This window comes from Talpa europaea (genome assembly GCF_964194135.1).
Source record: "Talpa europaea genome assembly, chromosome: 8".
NCBI classification, from domain to species: domain Eukaryota; kingdom Metazoa; phylum Chordata; class Mammalia; order Eulipotyphla; family Talpidae; genus Talpa; species Talpa europaea.
Genome location: NC_140075.1, coordinates 2,636,048 through 2,663,840, shown reverse-complemented (window position 1 = coordinate 2,663,840; position 27,793 = coordinate 2,636,048). Strand labels below are relative to the sequence as shown.

The window sequence follows — 27,793 nt, the reverse complement described above, 5'->3', positions numbered from 1 at the left end:
ATCTCTATTGCTTTTAATTTTTAATTTCCCCATGTTTTTATTTCACTTGAATATTTAATGTTACCATATTACCCCCCCAAAAAAACATATTAATCAGTTTTGCTCTATTCAATGGCTTCTGAGCAATTTATTAAAATAAGTGAAGGCAAGAAATAAAAGGAAGATTTGAATGTATGTCTTTAGGTTGTGTTTTGATCAATATTTTCATCAGTTATTAGTCAAATAGAGAATGTCAAAGAGGTAATGCCTCAATCATCAGGTTTATGGGAAAAAGATTAAATTTTCCATTGATGTGATACTATATATCTGTAGAAGAGAAATATACAATGATGTTTGTTGTGAATATGTAGCTTCAGTGGAATGTATAGCTTTATTGAAACAGTTTTGAATCAGCTTAATTGAAATATGTATAATACATGCCAAATACAAGATGTGGCATGAGAAAGCAGAATTTGTCACTAAAGTTAGATACAATTTATGACTTTGGCTTAGAAATTGGTATGTACTCTCTTTAATTTCATTTTATTATAATCCTATTGTGAAATATTTTAATATTCACATACTATCCCTACATCTAAGAAGAGTCATTGGAACATTTCAACCACGTAACATGAACTATGTCAAAAACTCTTGAGTTTCTAAACTGGGGTCCAAATCCTCAGCTTCCAGAAATTATATGACCATTTAAACCATATGTTGTCAAACAAACTCAATAAAATACTAGTTATTAGCTAAGTTTGTAAGTGTGTACCAGATTCATCAATGTACCAGTAAGAGAAACAAAAACGTGAAGAAAGAGACTCTGGGAAAGAATAATGTTTTATTTAGCTGGAAATCAATAAATGACAATAAAAACATGAAATAAACTCCTCATTTACAAATTGTGTAATTTTTATAACCAAGTCATGGGTTACAGAAAAGAATTATATATCAAACTCATATGAAATACTAAGTTCATTGAGAATTAATCAAAAGGAACAAGCAACTATTTAGAGCAAATGACAGTTATATTGATGCTGACTGTAATGACTTTGTTTTATTTCCCACTAGAGATGATCAATGGGCTCATAAAATAGTCCAACAGAGATCCAAAGTAGAGTGAAAAAAGATGCAAGTCCTGATTTTATTTTATTTTAAAGATTTTTTTATTAATGCATACAAGAACTGGCATACAGGCCAGAGGTATGGGGGGTGAGAGGATTCACCAGAGACAGAGTGGGGAATAGAACAGGCAGACAGACTGAAATACACTGCTGAGGGGAGCAGCTGGCAAGACAGGAAATGTCTGCTTTCACCATGTGGATTTCTCTGGGGCTGGCCAGGGATCAAACTCTGTTGCAGAGGCTGTGGATTGCCTCATAGTGCAGTGCTTAATCCCTTGTGCCAGCAGGGAGGCCCCAAGTCCTAATTTTAAATGGGACATTGGCAATGGTACTTTCCCAAAATATAAACAAAATTGTAAAATGCACTTGTTTGGAAGTACAAAGAAAGTGAATTGCCTGTTAACGTGGTATGTACGACCAGGTCAGGTTCCCAAAGCTGCCAACTTCCCTCTCCTCCAGGACTGGTGAGCATGTTCTGCTTTTACTGGTAGTGTTCCAGGGCAGGGAGAGGGGCACCCCAGAATCCTGACACCTGCCCACTCTAAATAGGTTCTGCCATCTGACACATTAAGACAAAACATACACTTGTGTGTGCACACGGCCTTCAGTGGAAAGGAACTTAAATACAATTAGGGTGCAATATAGAAAGGGGAGGAATGAGAAAGAATATAGTTTCCAAATCTAGTATCCAAAGTCACCCATCCCCTGGTGGGAAATGTCCAGCCAAACAGGGTTGGCCCACAGTCTAAAACACCTTGTGGCGGGAACCCGTAGAGAAGGGTCAGAAACAGCCAGACAAGTCTGAAAAGAAAAACAAAATCAAAATCAAGATTAACGCTGCCATTGTTAACCTCCCATGGGTCTCTCACCTACATCTGTTTCAACCAGTCCAGGACTAAAAGGCAAGTGCAGTTTATTAACATGTCTCTCTGCTCCACATGCCTCCTCCAGGTCTCCTTCTTGCTCTCCATCCTTCTTCCTTCCTTCCCCAGTTTCCCCTCCAGTTTTTTTTTCTTCTCCTGCTCAGCTCCACCCTCCCTTTGGTGGGGGAGGGAACCTGGACCCTCCCCTTTTCCTGGACTCTGTTACATGGACCACCCTGTGACACAAGGACATTTCTTCAGTTGCTGGGTGCTAAATCTGTGCCTGCCCATCACTAATGCCTCACATGGGAGACTTTTTTTTTTTTTTTAGGTGGCAAGTGCTCTAAGAAATTTTAAATGCTTGATGCAATGATAACATAATTTCATGTCTAGTTCCTAACCAGGAATGGACCCTGGGCTGAGGGGGCTGAGCTGAGTACCAGCCACTAGACCACCATGGGGTGGTGTCAATCGAAGCCGCAGCAGGTACTCTGCTGACTCTCAGGCAAGCAAGCTAAGAGGCAAGTTTGTTTAGAGAAATAGTTTATTAAGGAAAAAAGAAAGTGGGACTTCCAGGCCTGTGGAACCAGGCCAGGGAGGGACAAGGAGGCCTAAATGGAGTTGTGCCTCAGGAAATACATATTGTCTTTTTCTAATTATTCTAAAGCCCCATCAGTCTCTTTGTGATTGGTTAGTTCTAGGTGGTCTCACTCACTCTGTCTTAAAGTCTTTGTGCCCAGAATTACATCTTGCATTTTATTGAGTCCTTGCATTATCTTAGAGTCTTTTTTTTTTTCTTTATTGTCCGTGTTTCTGAATATCCGGTTGCTTCATGTCCTGGGGGTGTTTGATTAGTTCCCTTTGGAATTTGTTAGTTACCCTTATCTCTGGAGCCTTCCTTATTCCTCCCAGGTTTTTCCCATTCTACTCTAACCTTAGAAGATATAGTTTGCCCTGTGACTCATCAGGTCCACCAAGTTTGCAGCTCTTGGTTTCCAAAATGCCAATCACTGTATAGTCAGTGCATGTTTCTTATAAAATAAAAGACAGAGCCTAAAGATGTGTATGAAAATATATTAGGAATGAAATCTTAGTAATCGCCATTTAGGGAACCACTTGCAAAGGCCATTGCCTGTCTGAGTAACATGCCAGTTTGAGCTGAAAACTTACTCCTTTAACCTGAGTACTAGTCTGGAGTTCCATCACCCGAAACCAAGGACCATCAGTCCTAGATCCAGAAAGGACCCACACCCTGTAGGCCTTGGGTTAGGGGTGCTGGATGGCTCAGAGGTACCTACTGATAGAACTTCTCTTCTCTCCAGCTCTTCCTGTGGCCTTGGGCAGTCCTTTTGTGCTACTAGACTGATAACTGAAAATAAAGTCTCCACTACAGTTAGACAAAAAGTTTACTGGAAAATCAAAGTGAGGATTTGAACCCTGGAGCAGTCCAACAGATTTACCTGGTAAGAACTATTATTTTCTTTTAAAAAATATTTATTTATTTATGCATGTAAGAGCTGGGATATACAGGCCAGAGGTGCGGGGAGGAGGGGTGAGAGGATTCACCAGAGACAGTGTGGGGAGCAGAACAGCCAGATTGACTGACATACCCCGCTGACGGGAGCAGCGGGCACGACAGGAGAGATATGCTGCTCCATGTGAGATTCTCACTGGCTGGCCAGGATTGAACCCTCGCTGCAGAGGATGCAGACAGCTCTCAGAGCAGTGCTCAACAACCTGTGCCACCAGGGAGGCCCAGTCTTTTCTAGGTTAGTTCACAAAAACATTACAATTAGTTTAATTTTGTTTGGAAATGTTTTGATTTAAAGACAAAGTTTGTAGAGTGTTTATATTTAATATATTGAGTCGTCCTTATAAAACACGTTATCTCTGTTTATATATAGAGTTTATTTTAAAATCTTTCAGCAATGTGTTATATATTTCTCCACAAAAGTTTTGAGTAGCTATTATTAGATCTATTTTCCTTAGGATATGCTATCTTTTTCATGTTTGCTATCTTTTTCATAAATTACATTCAAAATATCTTCTGCAATGATGAGAAAATATAATTAATTTTCAAATCAAATATTGGTCCTATATTTATTTGCCCAGATAAAGTCTGTTTTTTAAATAATAAATTTTATTTTTATATTCCCCATACAATTGCAAACCCCCCATGCTGACACCAATCCCTCCCCTCCCGCCACCCACCCCCCAAAAAGTGTCTCTGGTTCATAGTTTTTTGTTGATTTTGATTTTCACTTTCTTATAGTTATTCATTTTCCTGGTCTCTTATTTAATTTTTCTAGATTCCTGCTATGAGTGAGACCATCCGGTATTTTTCTTTTTCTTTTTGGCTTATTTCACTGAGCATGATCCCTTCCAGCGCCATCCATGTTGCTGCAAATTGCATGTGTTTATCTTTTTTGAATGCTGAGTAATATTCCATGGTATATATGGACCACATCTTCTTGATCCAGTCATCTATTTTTGGGCATTTGGGCTATTTCCAAAGCTTCAGTATTGTAAATAGTGCTGCTATAAATATAGGGGTGCAGGTGCTCTTTGGAATTGATGTTTCTGTGTCCTTTGGGTAAATACCTAGGAGTGGAATTGCTGGATCCTGTGGAAGCTCTATGTTTAGTATGTCCAGAAATCTCCACACAGCTCTCCATAGTGGTTTGACCAGTCTGCACTCCCACCAACAGTGCAGAAGAGTTCCTTTTTCTCCACATCCTCGCCAACATTTGTTGTTGCTAGTTTTTTTAATATGTGCCATTCTCACTGGTGTAAGATGGTATCTCATGGTAGTTTTGATTTGCATTTCCCTGATTGCAAGTGATGGTGAACATTTTTTTCATATGCCTGTTGGCCATTCGCATTTCCTCTTCAGGGAAGTTTCTTTTTAGCTCTTCTGCCCATTTTTTGACTGGATTATTTTCTTTGTTGTTGTTGAGTCTCATTAGCTCTTTGCAGATTTTTGTGATTAGTCCTTTATCATTAGTGTTGGGTGCAAAAATGTTCTCCCAGTTGGTGGGGTTTCTCTTTGTTTTTGTTATTGTCTCTTTTGCTGTGCAGAAGCTCTTTAATTTGACGTAGTCACAGCTGTTGATCTTTGCCTTTACTATCACTGCTTTGGGTGATGTGTCTGTAAAGATGTCTTTGATGTGCAAATCACGTAGTGTTTCACCTATATTTCTTCCATATATTTTATGGTTTCAGGTCTTATGTCTAGTTCTTTAATCCATTTTGAGTTGATTTTTGTGTATGGTGTGAGGTAGTTGTCAACCTTCATTCTTTTGCATGTAGCGACCCAGTTTTCCCAACACCATTTATTGAACAAACTTTCTTTGCTCCAATGCATAGTCTTTGCTCCTTTTTCAAAGATTAGTTGACCATAAATCTGTGGGTTTATTTCTGGATTTTCTATTTGATTCCATTGGTCTGTGTGTCTGTTCTTGTTCTAATACCATGCAGTTTTGATGCTTATGGCTTTGTAGTATAGTTTGAAATCTGGGAGTGTGATGCCTCCATTCCCTTCTTTTTTTTTTTTTTTCAGGAGAGCTTTGGCTATTCGGGGTTTTTGGTGATTCCATATGAATTTCATCAATAATTGTTCTATTTCTTTGAAGAATAACATTGAAATTTTTATTGGAATAGCATTGAATCGGTATATTGCTTTTGGTAGGATGGCCATTTTAATAATGTTTATTCTTCCAATCCATGAGCAGGGGATGTCTTTCCATTTCTTTGTATCTTTTTCTATTTCTTTTAACAGTGTTTTATAGTTTTCTTTGTAAAGGTCCTTTACCTCTTTTGTTACATTTATTCCCAAGTATTTGATTTTTTTTGTTTCGATAATAAAGGGTTTTTTTTTTATTTCTTTTTCTTCAGATTTATTGTTAGTGTATAGGAAGGCTTCTGACTTTGCATGTTGATTTTGTATCCTGCCACTTTGCTGAACTGATTGATGAGTTGAATTTGTTTTTCTATGGAGCTTTTGGGGTTCCCTATGTAGATTATCATATCATCTGCAAATAGTGATAGTTTGACTTCTTCTTTTCCTATTTGGATTCCTTGTATGTCTTTCACTTGTCTTATTGCTCTGTCTAGGACTTCCAGTATTATATTGAAAAGCAGTGGTGAGAGTGGACACATCCTTGTCTTGTTCCAGATCTTAATGGAAATGCTTTCAGCTTTTCACCATTGAGAATGATACTGGCTGTTGGCTTGTCGTATATGGCCTTTATGATGTTGAGGTATGTTCCTTGTATCCCAAGAATTTCAAGGGCTTTTATAATGAATGGGTGTTGCACTTTGTCAAAAGCTTTCTCAGCATCTATTGATATTATCATATGGTTTTTATATTTCTTTTTGTTGATGTGTTGGATAACGTTGATTGATTTTCGGATGTTGAACCATCCTTGTGTCCCTGGAATGAATCCTACTTGGTCGTGGTGAATTATCTTATGGATACACTGTTGGATTCTGATAGCTAAAATTTTATTGAGGATTTTTGCATCAGTGTTCCTTAGGGAGATTGGCCTGTAGTTTTCCTTTTTTGTGTTGTCCTTATTCGGTTTTGGTATTAGTGTAATGTTGGCTTCATAGAACTTGTTAGGTATTATACCTTCATTCTCAATTTTTTGGAAGAGTTTGTGAAGGATAGGCTCCAATTCGTCTCTGAATGGTTGGTAGAATTCATTTGTAAATCCATCAGGTACTGGGATTTTGTTTTTGGGGAGATTTTTGATTACCATTTCAATTTCGCTGCTTGTAATTGGTCTTTTTAGGTGTTCTATTTCTTCTTTATCAAGCTTTGGGTGATTGTAGAGTTGTAGGAATTTGCCCATCTCCTCTAGATTGTTGAACTTGTTTCCATATAACTGTTCACAGTAGTTATTAATTATTTTTTTGATTTCTGCTGTGTCTGTTGTGATTTCTCCTCTTTCATTTATTATCCTGTTTATTTGTGCTTTCTCCCTTTTTTTCCCTTGTAAGCCTGGCCAGGGGTTTATCTATTTTATTTATATTTTCGAAGAACCAGCCCTTGGTTTCAATGATTTTTGGATTTTTTTTTTTTAGTTTCAATTTCATTTATTTCTGCTTTGGTATTTATTATTTCTTTTCTTCTACTGGTTTTGGTTTTTTTTAGTTGTTCTTTTTCTAGATCTTTGAGCTTCGTGATTAGGTTGTTTCTTTGAGTTCTTTCTTGTTTCTTGATGTGAGCATCTATTGCTATATATTTTCCTCTTATTACTGCTTTTGCTGCATCCCATACATTTAGGAAATTGGTGTCCTCCTTGTCATTCAATTCAAAGAATTATTTAATTTCTTCTTTTATCTCCTCGTTAGTCCAGTGGACTTCCAGTAGTGTGGGTTTCAATCTCCATGAGGTAGGAGAGTACCTTGCCTTCTTTTTATGGTTTATTTCTAGTTTGATGCCTTCATGGTCAGAAAAGATGGTTGGTATGATTTCAATCTTAGTGTATCTGTTGATGTTTGTCTTGTGCCCCAGTATGTGATCGATCCTGGAGAATGATCCGTGCACACTTGAGAAAAATTTATACTCAGATTTTTTTGGGTTTAGTGTTCTATAGATATCTGTTAAGCCCAAGCACTCTAGATCCTTACTTACAGCTTTAGTGTCTTTACTTATTTTTTTTCTTGTTGATCTATTCATTGTTGATAGTAGTGTGTTGAAGTCTCCCATTACGTATGTGTTTTCTCTGATGTCTGTTTTCAGAGATGCCAATAGTTGTCTGATATATTTTGGTGATCCTTCGTTTGGTGAATATCTGTTAATGAGTGTTATTTCTTCTTGAAGTATTGTCCCCTTGATCATAATGTAATGACCACTGGGGTCTCTTTTTATCTTTTTGAGTTTGAAATCTGTTTTATCTGATATGAGTGTAGCTGTACCTGCCTTCTTTTTTGGTCCATTTGCTTGTAGGATTGTTTTCCATCCTTTAACTTTGTGTCTATTTTTATCTTTTGCAGCTAAATGTGTTTCCTGGAGACAGAAAAAAGTTGGGTTTTGTTTCTTAATCCAGCCTGCGACACTGTGTCTTTTTATTGAAGAGTTTAGTCCATTTACATTTGCGGTTAGTATTGATATGTTAGCACCTGTATTTGCCATTGTGTTTATCTTTACTTTGATTTTATTTATTCTTTTAATAACTTTTTTTGGCCTTCTTTTGTTGTTATTCGTCCCTCTGAGGTTCTGGCTTTAGGACTCCTTGTAGTATTTTTTGGAGTGGGGGTTTAGTCGTAATGAAATTCCAGAGTTTCTGTTTGTCTAGGAAAGCCCTTATTCTTTCTTCATCGAGGAAGGAGAGCTTTGCAGGATAGAGTATTCTTGGTTGGCATCTGTTTTCTTGGAGTCTGTTGACTATGTCCCTCCACTCTCTCCTTGCCCGTAGTGTTTCTTCGGAGATGTCTGATGTCAGTGTAATTAGTTTCCCTTTGAATGTTATCCGTTTCTTCCCTCTTGTCAGTTTCATTATTTTTTTCCTTGTCTTGGATTCTTGGGAGCTTTACTATTATGTGTCTTGCTGTATTTTTCCTTTCGTCATGGGAGTTTGGTGTTCTTCTTGCTTCTGTTATATCAATTTTCAGCTCCTTCTTCGTGCTTGGGAAGTTCTCTTCAATTATATCCTTGAATAGTTTCTCTGTTCCTACATCTCTCTTGTCTCCTTCTGGGATTCCTATAATCTTATATTTCCTTTCCTCATGGAGTCAGATAGTTCCCGAAGTCTTTCTTCGGTCTTTTTCCTTTGTACTTCTGCTTCCTTTTCTGTTTTAGTTTTTTTTTTTTTTAATTTCTGTTTCTTCAACTGTACTTATTCATTCTTCCATTTCATATATTCTGATTTCATTGCTTTTCCCAGAGTTCTTTAGTGCCTCCATTAATTCTTTGATCTCCTGCATGTCTTTTACTTCCCTCTTTAGGGACTCAATTTCATTCTTCTGGTCATTAATTATTTTTCCTTTATCATTGTTTTCCTTTATGACTTCTGTCAGTTTTTAATCACAGCAATTTTAAATTCTCTATCTGGAAGCCTCAGAAGTTCTTCCAAGTTACTGTTGTTGCAATCTGGTAGATGGTTTTCTTTTTGCGGCGTGCTTTTTTGCTGAGGAGTTGCTGAGTTGCATGTGGTTTTTCTACTCCCTACTGCCTGTTTTGTAATTTGCCGTATTCCTTGTGACACTGTGTTGCTGGTACTGGCCGGCATCATGGGCGGCCTTCAGAGCTCACCTCTGGCTCCTCTGGGGAACTTCTGCTGGTTTCACACAGTGTGCAACAAAGAAAGGTCCCTGCTCCAAATGCCGGTGCTGGGGACGCACTCCCCTGCACGACCGGTCTGCCCCAGGGGTGGGTGCCGCTCCCCTCTGGGCTGGGACTGCAGGCTAGAAGGTGCCTGGCATGGGCAAGCCTCCCAGCTTACCTCTGGCTCCTCGGGGAGCCTTCTGCTTGTTTCATACAGTCTCCACCAAAGAAAGGTCCCTGCTGCAAAATGGCGATGCGGGAACGTGCTCTCCTGCACGCCTGGTCTGCCCTGCGGTAGGTGCCGCTCCCCTCTGGGCTGGGACTGCAGGCTAGAAGGCGCCCGGCATGGGCAAGCCTCCCAGCTTACCTCTGGCTCCTCGGGGAGCCTTCTGCTTGTTTCACACAGTCTCCACAAAAGAAAGGTCCCTGGTGCAAAATGCCGGTGCCGGGGACGTGCTCCCCTGCACGCCCGGTCTTGTCAAATAATTTTAAAAAGTAAGTTTTTTAAATCTTAAATTTTTAATTTACTGACATTTCATTTAACCCATACATCAAAGTGTTGGCGTTTCAACATGAAATATTTATGCTATTGTGTGTGTTTCCAATGGTGACTTTGTTTCTTTATTGAGGTAACACTGTTTTACAACACAGTATCACTTCAAAATGCATATTGTATTTCAGGAGAACAGTAGCTAGAATATTCATCTTATTAATGAAAACTAATAAATTATAAAGGTGGATATAGTTCAGATTCAGAATGCCATGTTGTTTTGGGATAATCTTAATTTAAGGTTTTCCACAGATTATTATCTTTCATGCATTTATTATTTTATAATATTCTGACCTAGGGTATATAGGGCAATTATTGTTTCATAACTAATTTTTTAACTATTTGCTCTCTGAGTTGAAAGTATATAATGTTACATGAAATTACATTTAATGGAAGTAATTAGAGGGCAGTAGGGAAAACCTGAAAGGAAATTTAAAATACTGCTAATTGTTTAAAAAGGGAAGGTACATTGTTTAAAAAGGGAAGTTACACATCCTCATTCCTAAAATTTTATGACAATGAAGGGAGTCAGACAGAAAGTCATGACTTTTTCTTGTTATTTTTTTTAATTTTTTTTTATTTTACACTAAATTTTTACAATACATGTATTTTTTTTTATTTTTAAACAATATTTGCTTTCCCCCACCACCTCAGGTTGAGTCCCCATAGAATTTCCTTTCCCAAGGTACCGTGCACCATCACCTCATTCCCCTTTGCTCCTCCCTCCCTCCCTATTATCCCTCCCCCTCCTCTTCCCCTGCAGGATGTCTGATTTATAATTGTCTGGTTTTGCTTTGTTGTGTTTTTTTTTAAAGAATTATTTATTTATTTATACAAACACTGGGTACAGTCAGCAGCGCAGAAGGGTGAGAGAATTCACCAGAGCCAGAGCGGGGAGCAGAGCAGGCAGAAGGACCGAGGTACACTGCTGAAGGGAGCAGCAGGTGGCAGTAGAGGTCTGTGTGCCATGTGGGACCCACCGGATCGAACCAGTGCTGCAGAGGCTGGGGGCAGCTTCCCAGTCCAGCGCTCAACAGCTGCACCACCGGGGGAGGCCCACTTTTTTGTGTTTTGTACGGTTATTATTTTTTACACTGATGTCTTACTGTGTTGGATTACACTTATTTTCATACGTTGAACCATCCTTGTGTCCCTGGACTGAATCCCACTTGATCGTGGTGTACTATCCCTTTGATGCATTGCTGGATTCTGTTGGCATGATTTTGTTGAGGAATTTTACATCAGTGTTCATTAGGGAGATTGTCCTGTAATATTCTTTTTTTGTGCTGTCTTTGTTTGGTTTTGGTATTAGTACAATGTTGGCTTCGTAGAACATTTTTGGTAGTATTCCTTCTTTTTCAATTTTTTGAAATAGTTTGTGTAGGATAGGCACTAATTTACTGCTGAACATTTGGTAGAATTCATTTGTGAAGCTGTCTGGGCCTGGGCTTTTGTCTTTGGGGAGTGCTTTTATTACTGCCTCGGAGACCCATACTTGCTGACCTGTGCTTTTTCCCAGTGGTTCTCTGAGAAATGGAGGAGGGGCCAAGGGGAGCACCTCAACACAGGGACTCTTATTCAAGCTGGGTGTTCTGTCTGCCCCATATTCACCGGGTGCTGTGCCCACAACTATATGGATCCCATGCCCTGAATTCTGTGTTGTAGATCTCCGCTCCAGGGCTATCAGATCCAAAACGCTGGCTGTCACTCTGCAGTACCTGCTGCTATGGTGCGTCCCGCATCCTGGATCCTGCACCTAGCTCTCAGTTCCAGAATGGGGGTCTTGCTCCACGCCTTATTTCCCTTCTTAGCCCCATTTGCATGACCCATCCTTTCTCAGAGCCTGAGTGTGATTTTGGGATCCCTGGTTTCCAACTATCAGGATGTTGTTGATTTTGCTCTGGTCACTAAGCATCACCAGAGATCTTTCCCAGTGTCCTTGGATCTGGGGAAGAGTGGTGGTGTCGTGGAGCACCTCAGCAGCGTGTGGGTGCCGTGTCTTCCCTGTGCCCCACCCTTGTAGGGATCCCACACACTGAATTTCGTGTCCCAGTTCTCAGTTTTGAAGCCCTCAGATACAGGCCAGGGGCGGTAGCCCAGTTCAGTGTCCGTAGAAATGGTGCCTTTTGTACCCCACTCCTGTGTCTGGGCGCCTGGTTTCTGATTACTCAGTGAGGGTCATTCACCTCAGTGACAGATCCATTGCATCTCCCCACAAACCTAGGTTTTGGGCACAGGGACTTGGGCAATGTGATACACATATGCTTTTTTTTTAATATTTATTTATTTATACAAGAACCGGGGTACAGGCCAGATGCATGGGAGGGTGAGAGGATTCACCAGAGACAGAGTAGGGAACAGAACAGGCAGACTGACGAAATACACTGCTGAGGGGAGCAGTGGGCACAGCAGGAGAGGTCTGCTGCACCATGTTGTACCCTTGCCTGACTGCCGGGAAGGAACCCAAGCTGCAGAGGCTGCGTTCACCTCCACAGTGCTGCACTCAACCTCCTGTGCCATCAGGGGAGGCCCAATTCACGTGTGTTTTTCCAGCGTGCGTCGTTTTTCTGCACAATCTTAACAGCTGGCCTTGGGCTATTTGCAGGTCTCTCCGCGGAGTCCTTGTCTTCCTCTCATGGTTCCTGGAGCTGTTCACTCACTTCCTGGCAACTCGTGCATGGTTCTCCACAGTTCCCATTCATGGGGTGAGGTGCCTGAAATAGTTCTTTTCTACGCAGTGTCCCACTTGATCTGTAGTTTGTTCCTGTTTTCTTTTCTTTCTTTCTTTTTTCCTACTTTCTGTTGGTCAGAGAGTGCCGACTTTGTGGGTGGGGAGGGTAGCAGAGTTCTCTGATCTATCATGTTGATATTGCTAGTTCCTTCACACTAAAGTAGAGACACCTGTGGAAATCTATCATGGATGTGATACTGTTTTTATTTTAATTCCACACAACAACAGAGCTATGTAAAATCTAATTTTGTCAATATAAATGTATTTTAAACCACTGAAAAAGCTTTTTCCCTAGGCTACAACATTTTTTGAGTTGATTTTTTTCTTGTTTTCATTAAATTTGCTGGAATTGTTTCTCTCATATCTTACAGTAATTATATACTACTACATTCTCCTAAAAATCTTACAGTCACCAGAACCTGCCCCTCTGTCACCCCCACAGAGGGAGGAGAGGATAAGATTGGGGAGGAGGAGGAGAGAAGGCAGGGCTGCCCCGTGTCCAGAAGTCCCCACTCACACACGGTCCTGAACAACCTGCACACAAGGTGGAGCAGTGGGGCTGGGTCCATAGGGAGGGGCTGTCGGACGACTATGAGATTCAACCAGAGCAAAATCCTAAGATCAGCTGAAATGTCCCTCACTTCCCGATCCCAGATCCTGTGTGATAAAGGTGTGTTTCTGGAGCTGAACACAAAAGGCTCAACAGAGAGTGAGAGACACGGAGCTGATTGACACCACACCATGAGAGTGACCTCTGGGGCACACCTGTGACTGTCCTTGCAGGTGTCATGTTTTATTTTGCTCAATATTTTTATGCAGATGATGGCTCCAGGGGTGACCAATCTCACAGCTGTGACAGAATTCATCCTCCTGGGTTTCTCCACCCAGGGGACCTGCTGCTCTTGCACCCGCTGCTCTACTCCCTGGTCTACCTGTGTGCCATGCTGGGCAATGGGCTCAACGTCCTCATCACCACCCTGGACCGGAACCTCCACACCCCCATGTACTTCTTCCTGAGGGGTCTGTCCCTCACAGACCTCTGCCTCATCTCAGCCACGGTCCCCAAGTCCATTGTCAACTCTCTGAGGCCAGCAGCTCCATCTCCTTCCCAGGCTGTGTCCTCCAGGTCTTCATGCTCATTCTTTCAGGGGCTACAGAGTTTCACATCCTTGTGGTGATGAGCCTTGACCTGCCATCTGCCACCCCCTGCACTATGACATCATCATGAGCAGGGACAGGTGTGTATAGCTGACAGCTGTGTCCTGGCTGGGTGGGGGTGTCATCTCTTTGATAAACACAGCTGGAACCTTCTCCTTGTCCTACTGCGGGTCCACTGTGGTCCACCAGTTCCTCTGTGATGTCCCCCAGTTATTGGCTATTTCCTGCTCAGAAAATCTAATGAGCGAACTTGTCCCCATTCTCTTTAGTGTGAGATTGGATTTGGGTTGTTTTATTTTCATCATCTTTTCCTATGTTGACATCTTCTCTGCTGTCAGGAAGATCCTATCCACAGAAGGGAAGGCCAAAGTCTACTCATCCTGCCTTCCCCACCTGCTGGTTGTGGTGCTGTTTCTCTCCACTGGAAGCTTTGCTCATCTAAAGCTGACCTCAGATACCCCGTCCATGTCTGTCCTCGGTCATGTCTATGTTCCACACGACAGTGCCCCCCCACCTTTAATCCCATCATATACAGTCTGAGGAACCAAGCCATGAAGTCGGCTGTGGGGAGACTGCTAAAGGGCCAATACTGTAAGATGTGAGATATCACAGTCTAAAATTACAGCCCCTCATTTATTCAGTTTTTCCCTTTAACTCCACATGCTATCATTTATAAAGTACAGATTTCTTGCATAATTTTTTTTCCTTTTCCAGAAATTTATATTCTCATATTCTTCCATAAGCTGTGGTTTCATAATTACTGCTATCATTTGCCAAATCTCCAATTATGTGATGTTCATAAACTGAATTCCCACTTATGTTTGAAAACATAGAAAGAATGGCATAGAGAGGTTGCTCTAGATCTCACACATCCTGTGGAGGGGAGGGGAGACAGCTGAGTGGGGTCCCCCACCCCTTACAATTATAATGGGGCCTCTTCTTCTAAGAGACATTCATGTTTCTGTTCAAAAGACAAATGGAAACCACAGTTGACTATGCCAGAAATGGAAGGATGGGAGCTTCCTTGGGGAGTTGGAGTCTATGCTAAAACCTACAACTGATGTGAAGATTAATTTCTATGATGCCTGATTTCATTGTAACAGGACTTCAGTGTTTAAGTACTATAATAAAAGTAAAAAGTGTGTGATATTTATTGAGGAACTACATTTTTACTTTTCAAATCTGTGTTTTTCTATACAGATCATTTTTTATACACATCAAATAAAGGGTTTATTTTTGGGTTCCATGTTTTTTTTTGAAATTGTATTTTGAGTCTTACACCAGGACTTCTTGTTGACTCTGGTAGATGACATTCACTTCCCTTTTCTTCTACTTTGGAAATAACTATTTATTATACTATGTAAAAAACATTATGTAAAGGTCAGCATGACACTATTTGTAAATATTTATTCTTGTACATCATTTGTACCCTAAATACTCAGCTTCTCATTATTGTCTTTCTTCCACTGAGACCATGAGCTGGGTTGATGTTCTTCCCTCAAGAGTATTTTCACGGAGCAGCTCACTGTGTCTTCACACTCTCCTGACTGATCATTACATACTCAGTCCAGAAAATATTTCTTTTAAAAATATATATGGGAACCACCAGACCAAGTACATTCAGATTTCAGATTTCTAGCACTAACATGTGGTAGAAAATCACTCAAATAAGCATTCATTTCAATGAAAGTATTTGAGCAAAAATCTATCCCCTTGGGATCCTTATTTCAGTCTCTTCTGTTTTTTAAAATATTTTCAATTCTTCACTTGGACAAAACTTCTGTCTTTTGAGATGGGGATTTGAGTTCATGAGTGACATAATATGAAGTCATGTGAAGTTATAACTTGCCACCATCAAATAAATGCCTTATTCATGGGTTTTGGTAGCTTTCATTTGGGGGTTAGTTTCCCACTCTGTAATCACAGGGCCCCTGAACTCCACAAAACACCCATTACTACCTCATCTACTTCCATGCCCACCCTCTACCCCGTTACCTCTGGTAACTACATGTTTTCCCTAGTCCAAGATTTGCTTTTGCCACATTGTGTACTATACGATTTCTGTATTTTCTATTCCCAGATGAGTGAGACCATCCACTATCTGTCTCTTGCTGTGTGTTATTTAACTTTATAAAATCACCACAAGGTCCATCTGCGTTGACCCATATACATGGTTTCTTGTTTTTAATAGCTGTATAGTATTCCATTGAGTGTGGACCCGCATTATTTATCCCTTCCTCTGTGCACGGCACTTGGGTTGGGGCCATGAACAGCAATGGTGGATGGCGTGCCTGTGAACATAGGTGCATGTGGTCTGCCTTGTTGTCTGGGCATCTGGGACAAATACCTAGCAGAGGTTGCTCCATCCTATGATTGTTCCGTTTTTGTAGTCTAAAGAAATCTCCAAGCCATTTTCCCAAAAGAGTTGAGAGGCTCTTTCTCTCCCTCCCTCACCTCCTATTGTGTCCAGTCTCTTGATTGGTCCCTGCTTGCAGGGGAGAGTGACAAGTCACTGTAGTTTAACTTGTGTTCTCTTATCCTTAGTGCTGTTGAATAATATTGTGTGGATTAAAATCACGATAGGACCCAAAACCATAAAATAGCAGAAATAAAACATGGGGTGATGTCCTAGTGGACACAGACCCCAGAATGTTTACAGGGACACAAGTCCAAGGGGAAGGGAACAAGAGCACGTAGGAACAAGTGCCCCCCCCCACACTAGAGCACTCCTGGGCCTCAGAAACAGCTGTGAGCACAGGCCATGCGCATGGAGAAGCCACGGGCACCCCACACTCCTGCCAAGGGCAAGTGTCCATCCACACACGTGTGTCCCCACCACAACAGGGAGCAGCACCCCAGTACAGACAATGGTCAGGCCTAGGCGGATACTCTCTAAGGAGAATGCCCAATGCCTGCAGAGTCCCGGGCAGGTGGATTCAGGTCCAGACCCTGCTTAGCTCACTGGTGCGTCCTGACCCCCGCACGGTTGTGTTTGTTCCCGTCCCAGGATGGGCTCATCCTGCGGGGCCAGTGGAGTCCAGGGCGTGATCTTGTCATTATTCAGCATTAACTCTAATAAGCTGGGTGAACGCTGTCCTGCTGCTTCCTGGGATCTCTGAGAGCTGCCGGTGTGGATGCTTCCGCTCCTCACACTCAGCTCACACTTCCCACCATGTCCCCTTCCCTCAGGGGGTGCTGGACACCCAAATCCATGTGGTCCTAGTCTGTTTTCTGAGAGACTTAAATGTGGGGAATGTGCTCCTGGATGCTGAAAAGCTTTTCTCAGCCAAGATTAGCAGGAAGGACTAACTATACTTTTTCTCAAGTCATGAACAGAACATTCAGATGACAAGGATTACCCGATGATACCCGGGGACAGGAGCCCCTGTTGCCCCTCCCCGAGGTACCCCACAACCTTCTCCCTGAACCCTTATACACACATCAGCCCAGCGTTATCTCCTGGCCCTGTACTCATAGTCATATCCTCTGCTGAGTAGGATCAAAGTGGGTGTCCTCTCCCCGGAGGGTACCCACCTGACGGAGTGTGCAGGGGAACACCTCCCTGCAGGCAGGAGCCTCCCAGGGCAACTGGGAGAGCCAGGCCCAGCCCCAGGTAGGGGGCTGGGAGACAACCTCTTGTGGACAGGGGGGAATTGCAGGCCTGGAAGGAGGGCCTCTCCTCAGCGACCACATGCTAGAAGCTGAGGTCAAAGCCATGTCCCCTCGAGTATGGGGAGGTCAGGATGTGTCATGGACCCCATGAACCCTGAGCTGGGACCACCCTCCATGTGGACCCACACTGTCTTTAATAATGGGGCCAACACTTGGTCCCCACGGCATGTCAGTGGAGGCTGATGGAGTCTGAGGAAGAGGAACCACAGTTCAGTCCCTACAGGATTCAACACTAACAGAACTGCCTCTGTCACCCTCAGTGCACTAATTATCACTGGGATGTGCTGCAGGATGATGCCAATTAAAACAGTCAAAAACAACAAAAAATGCATTTGTCCCTCGGGAGGAAGGCCCCTGAGGGCTGGAATCTGGACCATGTCCAACCCACAAACACCAGCTCCAGAGCTCAAATAGCCCAGCCCTGAGGCCCTGCTCTGTCCATGAGGTGGCGCAGGATGGGGTGCAACATGCTGTGAGTTCTCAGAGGCTACCCACGAGCCCCGACCATGGAGTGAGAGGCCGGGACACCCTCTGTCCAAGCCACGGGGACAAACTCAGGAGAGAAACTCGACACGGCAGCGGAATCTCCCCCCCCCCAGACTGCAGGTATTTAGCTCTTAAACAGTTTCCAAGGAGAATCCATTCCGATTGAAAGATTTCAGATTTCAAGCTTCATTTCACATCTCAGAAAGCACCGTAGTTAAACTATTCATTCAGAAAAGAACTACACATTCTCAAGGTTCCCAAATAGTACCGTTTCACACCACAATATTTTTTGTGGGATTAGTTTCAATGGGAGAAATTAAATTTTCATTGACTCTTCCAAAGTCTGTGACATTTAATACATTTATCATAGAGAATATTTTGAATTGTGGCCGATGACAATATTCTTTAATAACTGATTTTAGCATTCAGCACAGTGAGTGAATATCAAGTATTAAATAAAATCACAAGAACTAATGGAATTACAATGATAAAGATAAATAAGATGAAAAAATAGAAATATAAGACAAAATTTAAAAAAAAAATATTGTTAAAATTCAGAGCATTATGCCTTTTTTTCCCAAAATTTACAACACATAGGTGTCAAGCAGAAATTCAAAAACATTTTAAGCAACAACTTTTGATGGTTTCAAGGCTCTGACACTAATGTGAGCCTTGGAGGGATGTCTATTTATGGACATGAACTTGGAATTTTTCCAAAACTCTGTCACTCACAGATTGTTAGTGATATTGCAAAATGAAGAAGTGACAGTATTTTAACAGAATTATACCTCAAAATTTATCTTATTATCATAAATATTTAAATCAATGAAAAGATTTGACATCTAGACTACTTTGTGCCCTTATTGATAATATTATTTTATTAAAGTACTTTTAAATGTCCAAACTAATGTATACCTACAAGTTTATTTCCCACATTCTCCTTAAAAATCCTGCCTCTCCAGGGCCTGCCCCTCCGTCACCCCACAGAGGGGGGAGAGGGTGAGATTGGGGAGGGGAAAAGCGGGCAGGGCTGCCCCGTGTCTAGATGTCTCCACTGAACCATGGGCCTGGGGTGAGGAACAAACCCGCACCAGGGGGAACCCGGGACCCTGGGACTGGGAGGGACAGCCACACGCACAGGCCGTCGGCTCAGCCCTAGAGCAGCCTCCTCCCTGCACAGATGTGTATGAGTCTGAGGGGGACAGAGGGGCCGGGAGGGACCCAGGGTGGACGAGCCCATCCTGCAGGAGGGATGTGTTGGGGTGACCCAGGAGGAGAGTCTGCAGGAAACGTGGTCTCTGGGTCCTCAGATGTGGGGAGTCAGGCTCAGGGAGATGAGGAGACGAGGGGACGGACCAGGAGGCAACAGTGAGGCCACAGGGGCAGGAATCTGACAGAGGATGCGTCAGGACATGCCACACGGGGACGCTGAGCCCAGATCATTTAGTTCCAGGGCAGTGTCGGGTCCTGGGGAGCAGGAAAATGGGGAACCACACACCCCATCTCCCTGCACGCCCGTCCCTTTGGGACCTCCCCAGACCAGGGCTGTGCTGGAGGAGCAGGGACAGGCTCTCCAGGGTGGGGAGGGGCTGGGCATGGTCACGTGTCCTCTGGGGCTGTGCCCTGGACAACCTCTGGGAAGTGTGCTGCCCAGAGACGCTGGGGCCTGCCAGGAGTGGGAGCCACAGGCCTGGGGCAGTGGGGAGGGGTATTCACAAGGGATTATTGACACATGTGAGATTCTAATTTGTTCAAGTTTGTAGAGGAGAGTTGAAATTTTCTGGTCTTTACCAAATTTCAGAAACAATTTGGCCAACATAATAATGACACATGAGATGGAAATAAAAGGTTGAATTAGCAGGACACGCAGAGGAGGATATGATACTCCATAGCACCTGGAAGGAGTAATTACCTGGTAAACAGATTAAAACATTATCCTATACTTATAACTCACCTTATGCTCAATACCTGAAGATTTGACAATTGTTGTTGTTCTCTTTCATACAGATAATGGCTCCAGGGGTGACCAATCTCACAGCCGTGAGTTTCCTGGGGTTTCCCTCCCAGGTGGCCATGGACTTCTTGCACCCGCTCCTCTTCTCCCTGGTCTACCTGTGCGTCCTGCTGGGGAACAGGCTCATCATCCTCATCACCACCCTGGACTGGCAACTTCACACCCCCATGTACTTCTTCCTGAGGGGTCTTTCCTTCTCGGACCTCTGCCTCATCTCAGCCATGGTCCCCAAGTCCATTGCCAACACTCTGAGGCACAGCAGCTCCATCTCTTTCCCGGGCTGTGTCCTCCAGATCTTCATGATGATTTTTACAACAACCACAGAGCTTTACATACTCACAGCAATGATCCTTGACCGCTATGCTGCCATCTGTCAGCCCCTGCACTATGACGTCATCATGAGCCGGGACAGGTGTGTGCAGCTGACAGCTGTGTCCTGGCTGGGTGGGGGTCTCTATGCTGTGATGCACACAGCTGGAACCTTCTCCTTGTCCTACTGTGGGTCCAACGTGGTCCACCAGTTCTTCTGTGACATTCCCCAGTTAATGGCTATTTCCTACTCAGGAAATTTGATGAACAACATTGTCCCATTCTCATCAGTGTGGTCTGGGGTATCTGCTGTTTTATTTTCTTCATCATTTCCTATGTCCACATCTTCTCTGCTGTCAGGAAGATCCCATCCACAGAAGGGAAGGCCAAAGTCTACTCCACCTGCCTTCTCCACCTGCTGGATGTGGTGCTGTTTCTCTCCACTGCATGGTTTGCTTATCTGAAGCCGACCTCAGGGACCCCATCCATGTCTGACCTGGTCATTTCTATGTTCTACACGGTGGTGCCCCCCACTTTTAATCCTGTCATATACAGTCTGAGGAACCAAGCCTTGAAGATGGCTGTGGGGAGACTGATAAATAGTAAATACTAAGATGTGATATTTCATAATGTAAAATTATAACTCCTCATAAAGTCAGCTTTTCCCCTCTAACTCTTACGTGTCATCATTTATAAAGCATAGGCTTCTTGCATTAAAATTTTTCCTTTTCCAGAAATTTATATTCTCATATTCTTCCATAAACTCCTGTTTCCTAAAACATTACAATCCTTTCCCCAACCTCTCCCTACATGGTGTGCATAGACTGAAACCAGCTCATGGTTAAAAACATGTATTTGGTGTAGGGAGAATGTTCTAGAACTCAGGCATCACCAACTTTACAAAAATGAAGCAGTGGTAATAGGGGTAGTCCTTGAGAGCACATGGTCACGAGATCCCAGTCCTGGGCAATCGGTTCCCACAGCCAATGTGTGTCTCCACTGAGAGGCCCATCTTTGTGGAGTGGAGGGGAGACAGAGAGTGGGGCCCCCATCCATCACAATTTCTTTTTTTTTTAAATGCTGATGAATTTGGCCTCTCAAGTTTGTTTGTTTGTTTCATTAAGATTTATTTATTTATTTGTTTGTTTGTTTGTTTGTTTGTCTGTTTGTTTTACAATTATTGGGTACAGTCAGAAGCGCAGGAGGGTAAGAGGGTTCTCCAGAGCCAGAGCGGGTAACAGAACAGGCAGACCGACCAAGGACACTGCTGAGGGGAGCAGAGGGCGGCAGGAGAGGTCTGCGCGCCATGTGGGCCCCTCGCCAGTGGCAGGGGATCGAACCAGCGTTGCAAAGGCTGCAGGTAGCTTCGGGGCCCATCGCTCAACCACTGTGACACCAGGGGAAACCCCCCTCACAATTTCTAACAGAGCATTTTCCTCTAGGACAAGTTCATGATTCTGCTCCAAGTTCATGTTTCTGCTCTCTCTGACTCTGCCAGAGATGGAAGGATGGAGGTTCCTTGGTTAGTCGGAATCTATGAAAGAATTCTGGAATTGATGGAAACATTAATTTGTATGAGCCCTGTTTTGATACTAATGTAACTAACACTCCCTTGATGTGGAATTTTCAAAAGTAAAGTAATTGGAATTATTTTTGAAGAACTACATTTCTACTTAAAAATTTATAATTTTAGGGCTTCCCCGGTGGCGCAGCTGTTGAGCGCTGGGTTGCGAAGCTGCCTGTGGCCTCTGTGGCGCCGGTTCGATCCCCGGATGCTCCCCGGCCACCGGAGGAGGGTCCCACATGGCGCACAGACCTCTCCTGCCGCCCGCTGCTCCCCTTAGCAGTGTACTTCACTCCTTCTGCCTGCTCTGCTCCCTGCTCTGGCTCTGGTGAATTCTCTCACCCTCCTGCGCTTCTGACTGTACCCATTGCATGTATAAACAAACAGACAAACAAATACATAAATAAAACATGCCTCTATTAAAAAAAATTAAAAAAGTATTTTAAAAAATTATAATTTTAATTGTTGTATTTATTTTTAGGTTCCTTATTTTTGCAGATTGTGTCTTGATCCTATACCAGGTCTTCTTCTCGACCTTCTTGTAGATTACACTTCAGCCCAGTTTTCTTCTACATGGGAACTATGTTTTTTTTTAATTATTATGTAAAACATCATGCAAAATACAGCAGGGCAATATTTGTTAATTCTACACATCTGCACTCAGTGTTATTGTTTCCCTAACCCTGAGAATGTGAGCTGGGCTTGTTGTTCTTGCTCTCAAGTACTTTCTCTGGAACAGGTCACTGTGTCTCCAAACTCTTCTGATTGATTATCACATATTTGTCCATAAAGATATTTCTTATAATAATATGTGTAGTTAACCACAAAACCTGACTAGTCCATTCAAATTTCAGAATTAAACATGAGTTTGAAAAATCACTCAAATTAGGGGCCTTCCTGGTGGTGCAAAGGGTTAAGAAGCAACCTATGAAGCTATCTGCATCCACTGAAGCACCAGTTCAATCCCAGGCCAGGGAGCTACCCACATGGTGCAGCAGACCTCTCCTGGCTCTCCTGCTGTTCCGCTTAGCAGTATATTTCAGTACATCTGCTTGTTCTGCTCCCCACTCTGTCTCTGGTGAATCTTCTCAACTCTGCACACGTTGGCCTGTACCCCAGTTATTGTATGCATAATACATCTTTAAAAAAATGAATCTGAGGGGAAAACAAAAGAAAATCACTCAAAGTAATATTCATTTCAGTGATAGTATGAGATCACAGTCACCATCCCTTGGGATATGATGTCATTCCCTGGTCAGATTCCTGTTAATGTATTTTCTATTTTTCTTTGAACAAATCCAGTGTCTGTTGAGAAGGGATCTTTACCATGATTGTTTCATCGAAATGTCACGTTAACTTGTTATTTGTTCTTATCAAGGATGACATTTACACTCTGTACTTTTTTCACCGTGGGTCACTTTTCACTCCCCCACATGCACAAGTGTCCACTCAGAATCTACTAAATTCCCTGCAGTGCCCGGCCCCTCCGTCCACACTCCCATCTCCTCCCTGGTTCCCTCTGGTAATGAGCAAAATTTTGCACTCAGTCCAACATTTCTGTGTGCTGTTTGCCACTATACTTTTCCAGTTATTGAATTTTTATATTATCTTCCACAGATGGGTGAGACCACCAATGTCTTTCACTTTGTGACATATCTCACTAGCATACGCAGCTCAATGTCCTCCTTTGGTCCGAAGGGCATGGGCTCATCATTTTAATAGCTGTGCAGTATTCCACTGAGTGTGGACCCACATTGTTTGTTCACTCTTCTGTGCACCGCACTTGGGTTGGGCCAGCATCAGTGGTCAGTGCAGCTGTGAACACAGGTGTACATGGTCTGCACTGTAGAGTCTGCGCATCTGGGCTAACACCCGGCAGAGGTTGGTCCAGTCTGTGGGAGCTCTGTTTTCATCGTCTGACGGCATCATCTGAGGCCCTTTATTTCCTTCTCTTCTCACAGGTAACAACTCATTACAGTTTGGATTTCTATTTTCCTTATTAGTGCACTTGAACAATTTGGAATGGATTAAAAATCTGCATTAGATGGAGCCTTAAGATAACAGAAAGCACACCTGGGTGCTGTCCACTGCACATCTACAACACAGATGATCTTGGGGACAAACGCCAAGGACCATGGAACAAGGGCACGTAGGAACAATTGGCTGTCCCACACCAGAGAGCTTCTGTGCCTCAGAAGAAGCCATCCCCAAAATGGGCCCCTGCACTGGGAGAAGATTGTGCACATCACACGCCTAACAAGGCGAGCGTCCAAAATATGCAAAACCTACAAACCCAGCACAGAAAGATACACCCCAACCACACATGGCCCGGGCCTCTCCAGCCAACTCTGCAGCCCTGCCCGTCCATCTGGGGGCCCCCCAGGGCCCTGCCAGGCCGTGCCCTGCCCCTCCCGCGTGCTCCCGGCTGACCTGGAGCTGTTTGGGGACGCCATCGCGGACCGTGTCCTCTCTGCATTCTGCCCGCGGCTGCCCCTCTCGGACCCACCGTCTGCAGCCACGAAACCAGGTCACCAGGCAGAAGCGCAGAAGCTGAGCACGGGCAGCGCCTGACCGCGGAGGACGCCTGCTCGTCCCGCACCCAGAAGCCCAAGCAGAGTGGGGTAGGTCGCACTCTGGGCATATCTCAGAGCCCAGGCTGCTGTCAGCGTGCTAGCCCCGCTCATGCTGTGAGGTGCCCATGGGCCTGCGGGTGACTGGAGGGGCCCCCCGGGGCACCGGCCCTCCCGCAGGGCCGCTGCCCACCCCCACCCCCCCCTCCTACCCCCTACCCGCCTCGGAGGTTGTTGCTGCTGCTGCTGCGGTTTCGCTTCCCTCGCTCTGCCGGGCACGGTGCCTTCCGCGCCCCCAACCCAGGACAAGGAAGGAGCGGCTGCGAAAGCTGTTCACTGCGCTTACAGCAGGATGACGAAAACATTGCGAAAACGTATTAGGTGGAATGTTGGGGGACACATAAGAGGATGTAAGTTTGTAATTATAACAGCAAAAGCAGAAACACCAGCCTCCTCGTAGTCTAGTGTTTCCAGACATCGCCAAGGATGGCACCGCAGTCTCCCCCGAACCTGCACGTGTTTGTCCCCATCTTCTCATTTTCCTCCGCTGCGGAGACCAGGACAGTGTCCCGAGGGCACCTCGCCGTGGGACCCTCACCCAGAGGGTCGAGTTTCCCAGTACTGGTAGAATTGACAAAATTACGGGATTTGCGTGCATTAATATAACACCATCATTTAGTGTAGACAGAAAGACATGCAAAGGATATTGAGAAGGGCCTACCTGGTGGCACAGCGGTTGAGCGCTGGGTTGTGAAGCCGCCCACAGCCTCTGCAGCGCAGGTTTGATCCCGGCCCTGGTGAGGGTCCCACATGGCGCGCAGACCTCTCCTGCCGCCCGCTGCTCCCCTCATCAGTGTACTTTGTCGTCTGCCTGTTCTGTTCCCCACTCTGGCTCTGGGGAATCCTCTCACCCTCCTGTGCTTCTGACTGTACCCAGTACTTGTTGTATAAATAATGAAATAAGTCCTAAAAGAATATTAAGAAGATTTAAATTTGGGAAGATAAAATGCCTGGTGTTTGTCGCTGGCTGTCTGGCTACAGATCCTCTTTGTTGACTCCATTGATCTTTCCCATCTGTGATGTCCAATATTTCAAAATTTCACACCAAAAATTCCATGATAAAATGTAGTTCCAATTGGATATCAGACATTTAATTCATTCTCAGACATTCACCCTGTGAGAAGCAAGTCAGGCTGATCTTGCCTTTGGCCCAGGTGAGTTCCAGGTGGGCACAAGATAAATTTGGAGGCAGCCAGGAATGGCTAGAAGAAATGGCAAAATCTTGATGTTTGCACTTCTGGGTTGACAACTTGTAAATGACTGGCATTATTAACTTTATTTTTTTTTTTTGCCCATAGATAATTTTGTGAATATTAATCCTTGATTCTGTTATAGTTTATTAGTCAATAAAAGTTACAGGGTGCAATCAGAATTTGATATGCACACTGAATTATGAAACTGAATTAAACCATTATAACCTTATACTGAGAATATTCATTGCCAACATTTTTGCCAAGTTTGTATGACATAATTAAAATTTTTAAATTAATCAAACATTAACTGTCTCAACGTTGTAGGGATTCAAATTCATACCCATTTACTCACAATTAAAACTATTGTGGATAGCATGATAATATACTCTAAGATCTCTCAATATATCTGGTTTCATTCTTTTGAATGTTACCGACCAGTTCTCCCAATCCCACTTATTGAAGGCTCTTCACTTGCTCCAGTGAAAATTCCTGGCTCCTTTATCAAGATTAATTGTGTCAAACTAGAACAGTATATCATATTTCTGTGCAAAAACTAATTAAAACAATAAACCATTTCAGTTAAGTTGGAAGGTTACAAAATCAACACTTGAAAATCAGTTACCTTCCCATACACACAAAAAAAAATGAGGCAGAAGAGGAAAGAATTAAGAAAGCAATCCTATTGCAATCACAAAATTAAGCACCTAGCAGCAGGGCCTCCCCTGGTGGCACAGGCAGTTGAGTGCCGTGCTGCGAAGCTGTCCACAGCCTCTGCAGCACTAGTTCGATCCCGGCCGACTGGTGAGGGTCCCACATGGCGAGGCAGACCTCTCCTGTCTCCCCACTGCTCCCCTCAGCAGTGTGTTTCATCAGTCTGCCTGTTCTGTTTCCCACTCTGTCTCTGGTGACTCCTCTCACCCTCCCACACATCTGGCCTATACCCCAGTTCTTGTATAAATAAATACATAAATAAATAAAAGAACCTAGGAGCAAACCTAGCAAAAGAGGTGAAGGCTCTACACAAAGAAGATTGTAAGATATAGTTAAAGATCTGGACAATGCAAATAAATGGAAATATATTCCCTTTTCAATGATTGCAAGAATCGGCATTGTCAAAAGGCCATCCCACCCAAAGCAATGTACAGATTCAAGGTAACCCCAGTGAGAACTTCAATAACCTCTTCAAAGATATGGAACAAAATTACTGAAATGCATATGGAACCACAAAAGACCCCAAACAGACAAAACAATCCTGACAAAAATGAGGAAAATGGAGGAATCACACCACCAGACATCTATCTATACAATAAAGCTATAATAGTTAAAACAGCATAGTAGTGGGACAAAACCAGACACACAGACCTCTGGAATATAATGAGAGCCCAGGAATACACCCACATCAGATGGACAGTTACTCTACAAGAGAGGAGCCAAGAGTATGACTGCAACAAGGAGAGTGTGGAGATGGGGTTGGGAAAACTGGGCAGCCACATGCAAAAGAATGAAACCACATCACTATCTCCCAGCAGACACCCCCAAAAAACCTCAAAATGGATTAAATGACTTTTTCCAAATATGTGAAATCACCATAATGACAGTGAAACTCAGCGAAAATGACCGCATGTACAGAAGCCCCAATAATCACTCCTATATGTTAGGGATAAATGAATAATTATTCAAACATATAATAATTATTATAATTTAAATGCAGAGTCGCAAGTGCAGTAAACACAGCAGAATTACATGAATAAACAGGTTTTAAGCAACAAGCCCCAACCATGGAGTGAGAGGCCGGGATGCCCTCTGTCCTGCCATGGGGACAACCTCAGGAGAGACAGGCCATGGCAGCGGGAACTTCCCCCCAGACTGCGGGTACCTGCCACCGGCCGTTTGCAGGGAATCTTTTCAGACTTGAAAGTTTAAAAACTGCAAGCTTCATTTTAGACTTGAGAAAGTATAGCAGATAAATATTCATTTTGCAAATAATGAAAACTAATGGATTCTAAATGAGCACAAGTTGCTCAATGTCCCATAACTGCATCATCCTGGGGTGAGTCTCAGTGAGAGAAAATAATTTATTCTTAATTTAAGGAGCTCATACAATACTGACTTTTTAGTACATTTATCATATGAGAGGATTTTCATTTATGGTGCATCACATGGCATAGGATGCTTATTGCTTTGGAATTGTGATGTGAGCATGGAGCGCAGAGAGTGTGTATAGAAAGGAAAGAGCCACGGCAGTCAGGG

General features: G+C 43.3%; 1 protein-coding gene across 1 annotated transcript in view; it reads left to right on the top strand.

Annotated features, from left to right (window-relative positions):
- LOC311176150 (uncharacterized protein) overlaps nt 1–24,291 on the top strand; it is a gene marked incomplete at both ends in the record, with an annotated part of 80,742 nt that extends 56,451 nt beyond the window's left edge. The window contains 1 exon segment of the mRNA XM_084241463.1: nt 24,115–24,291. Within this exon segment, the coding sequence (XP_084097589.1) occupies nt 24,115–24,291 (177 nt within the window).
- Between the last annotated feature and the right edge of the window lie 3,502 nt (nt 24,292–27,793).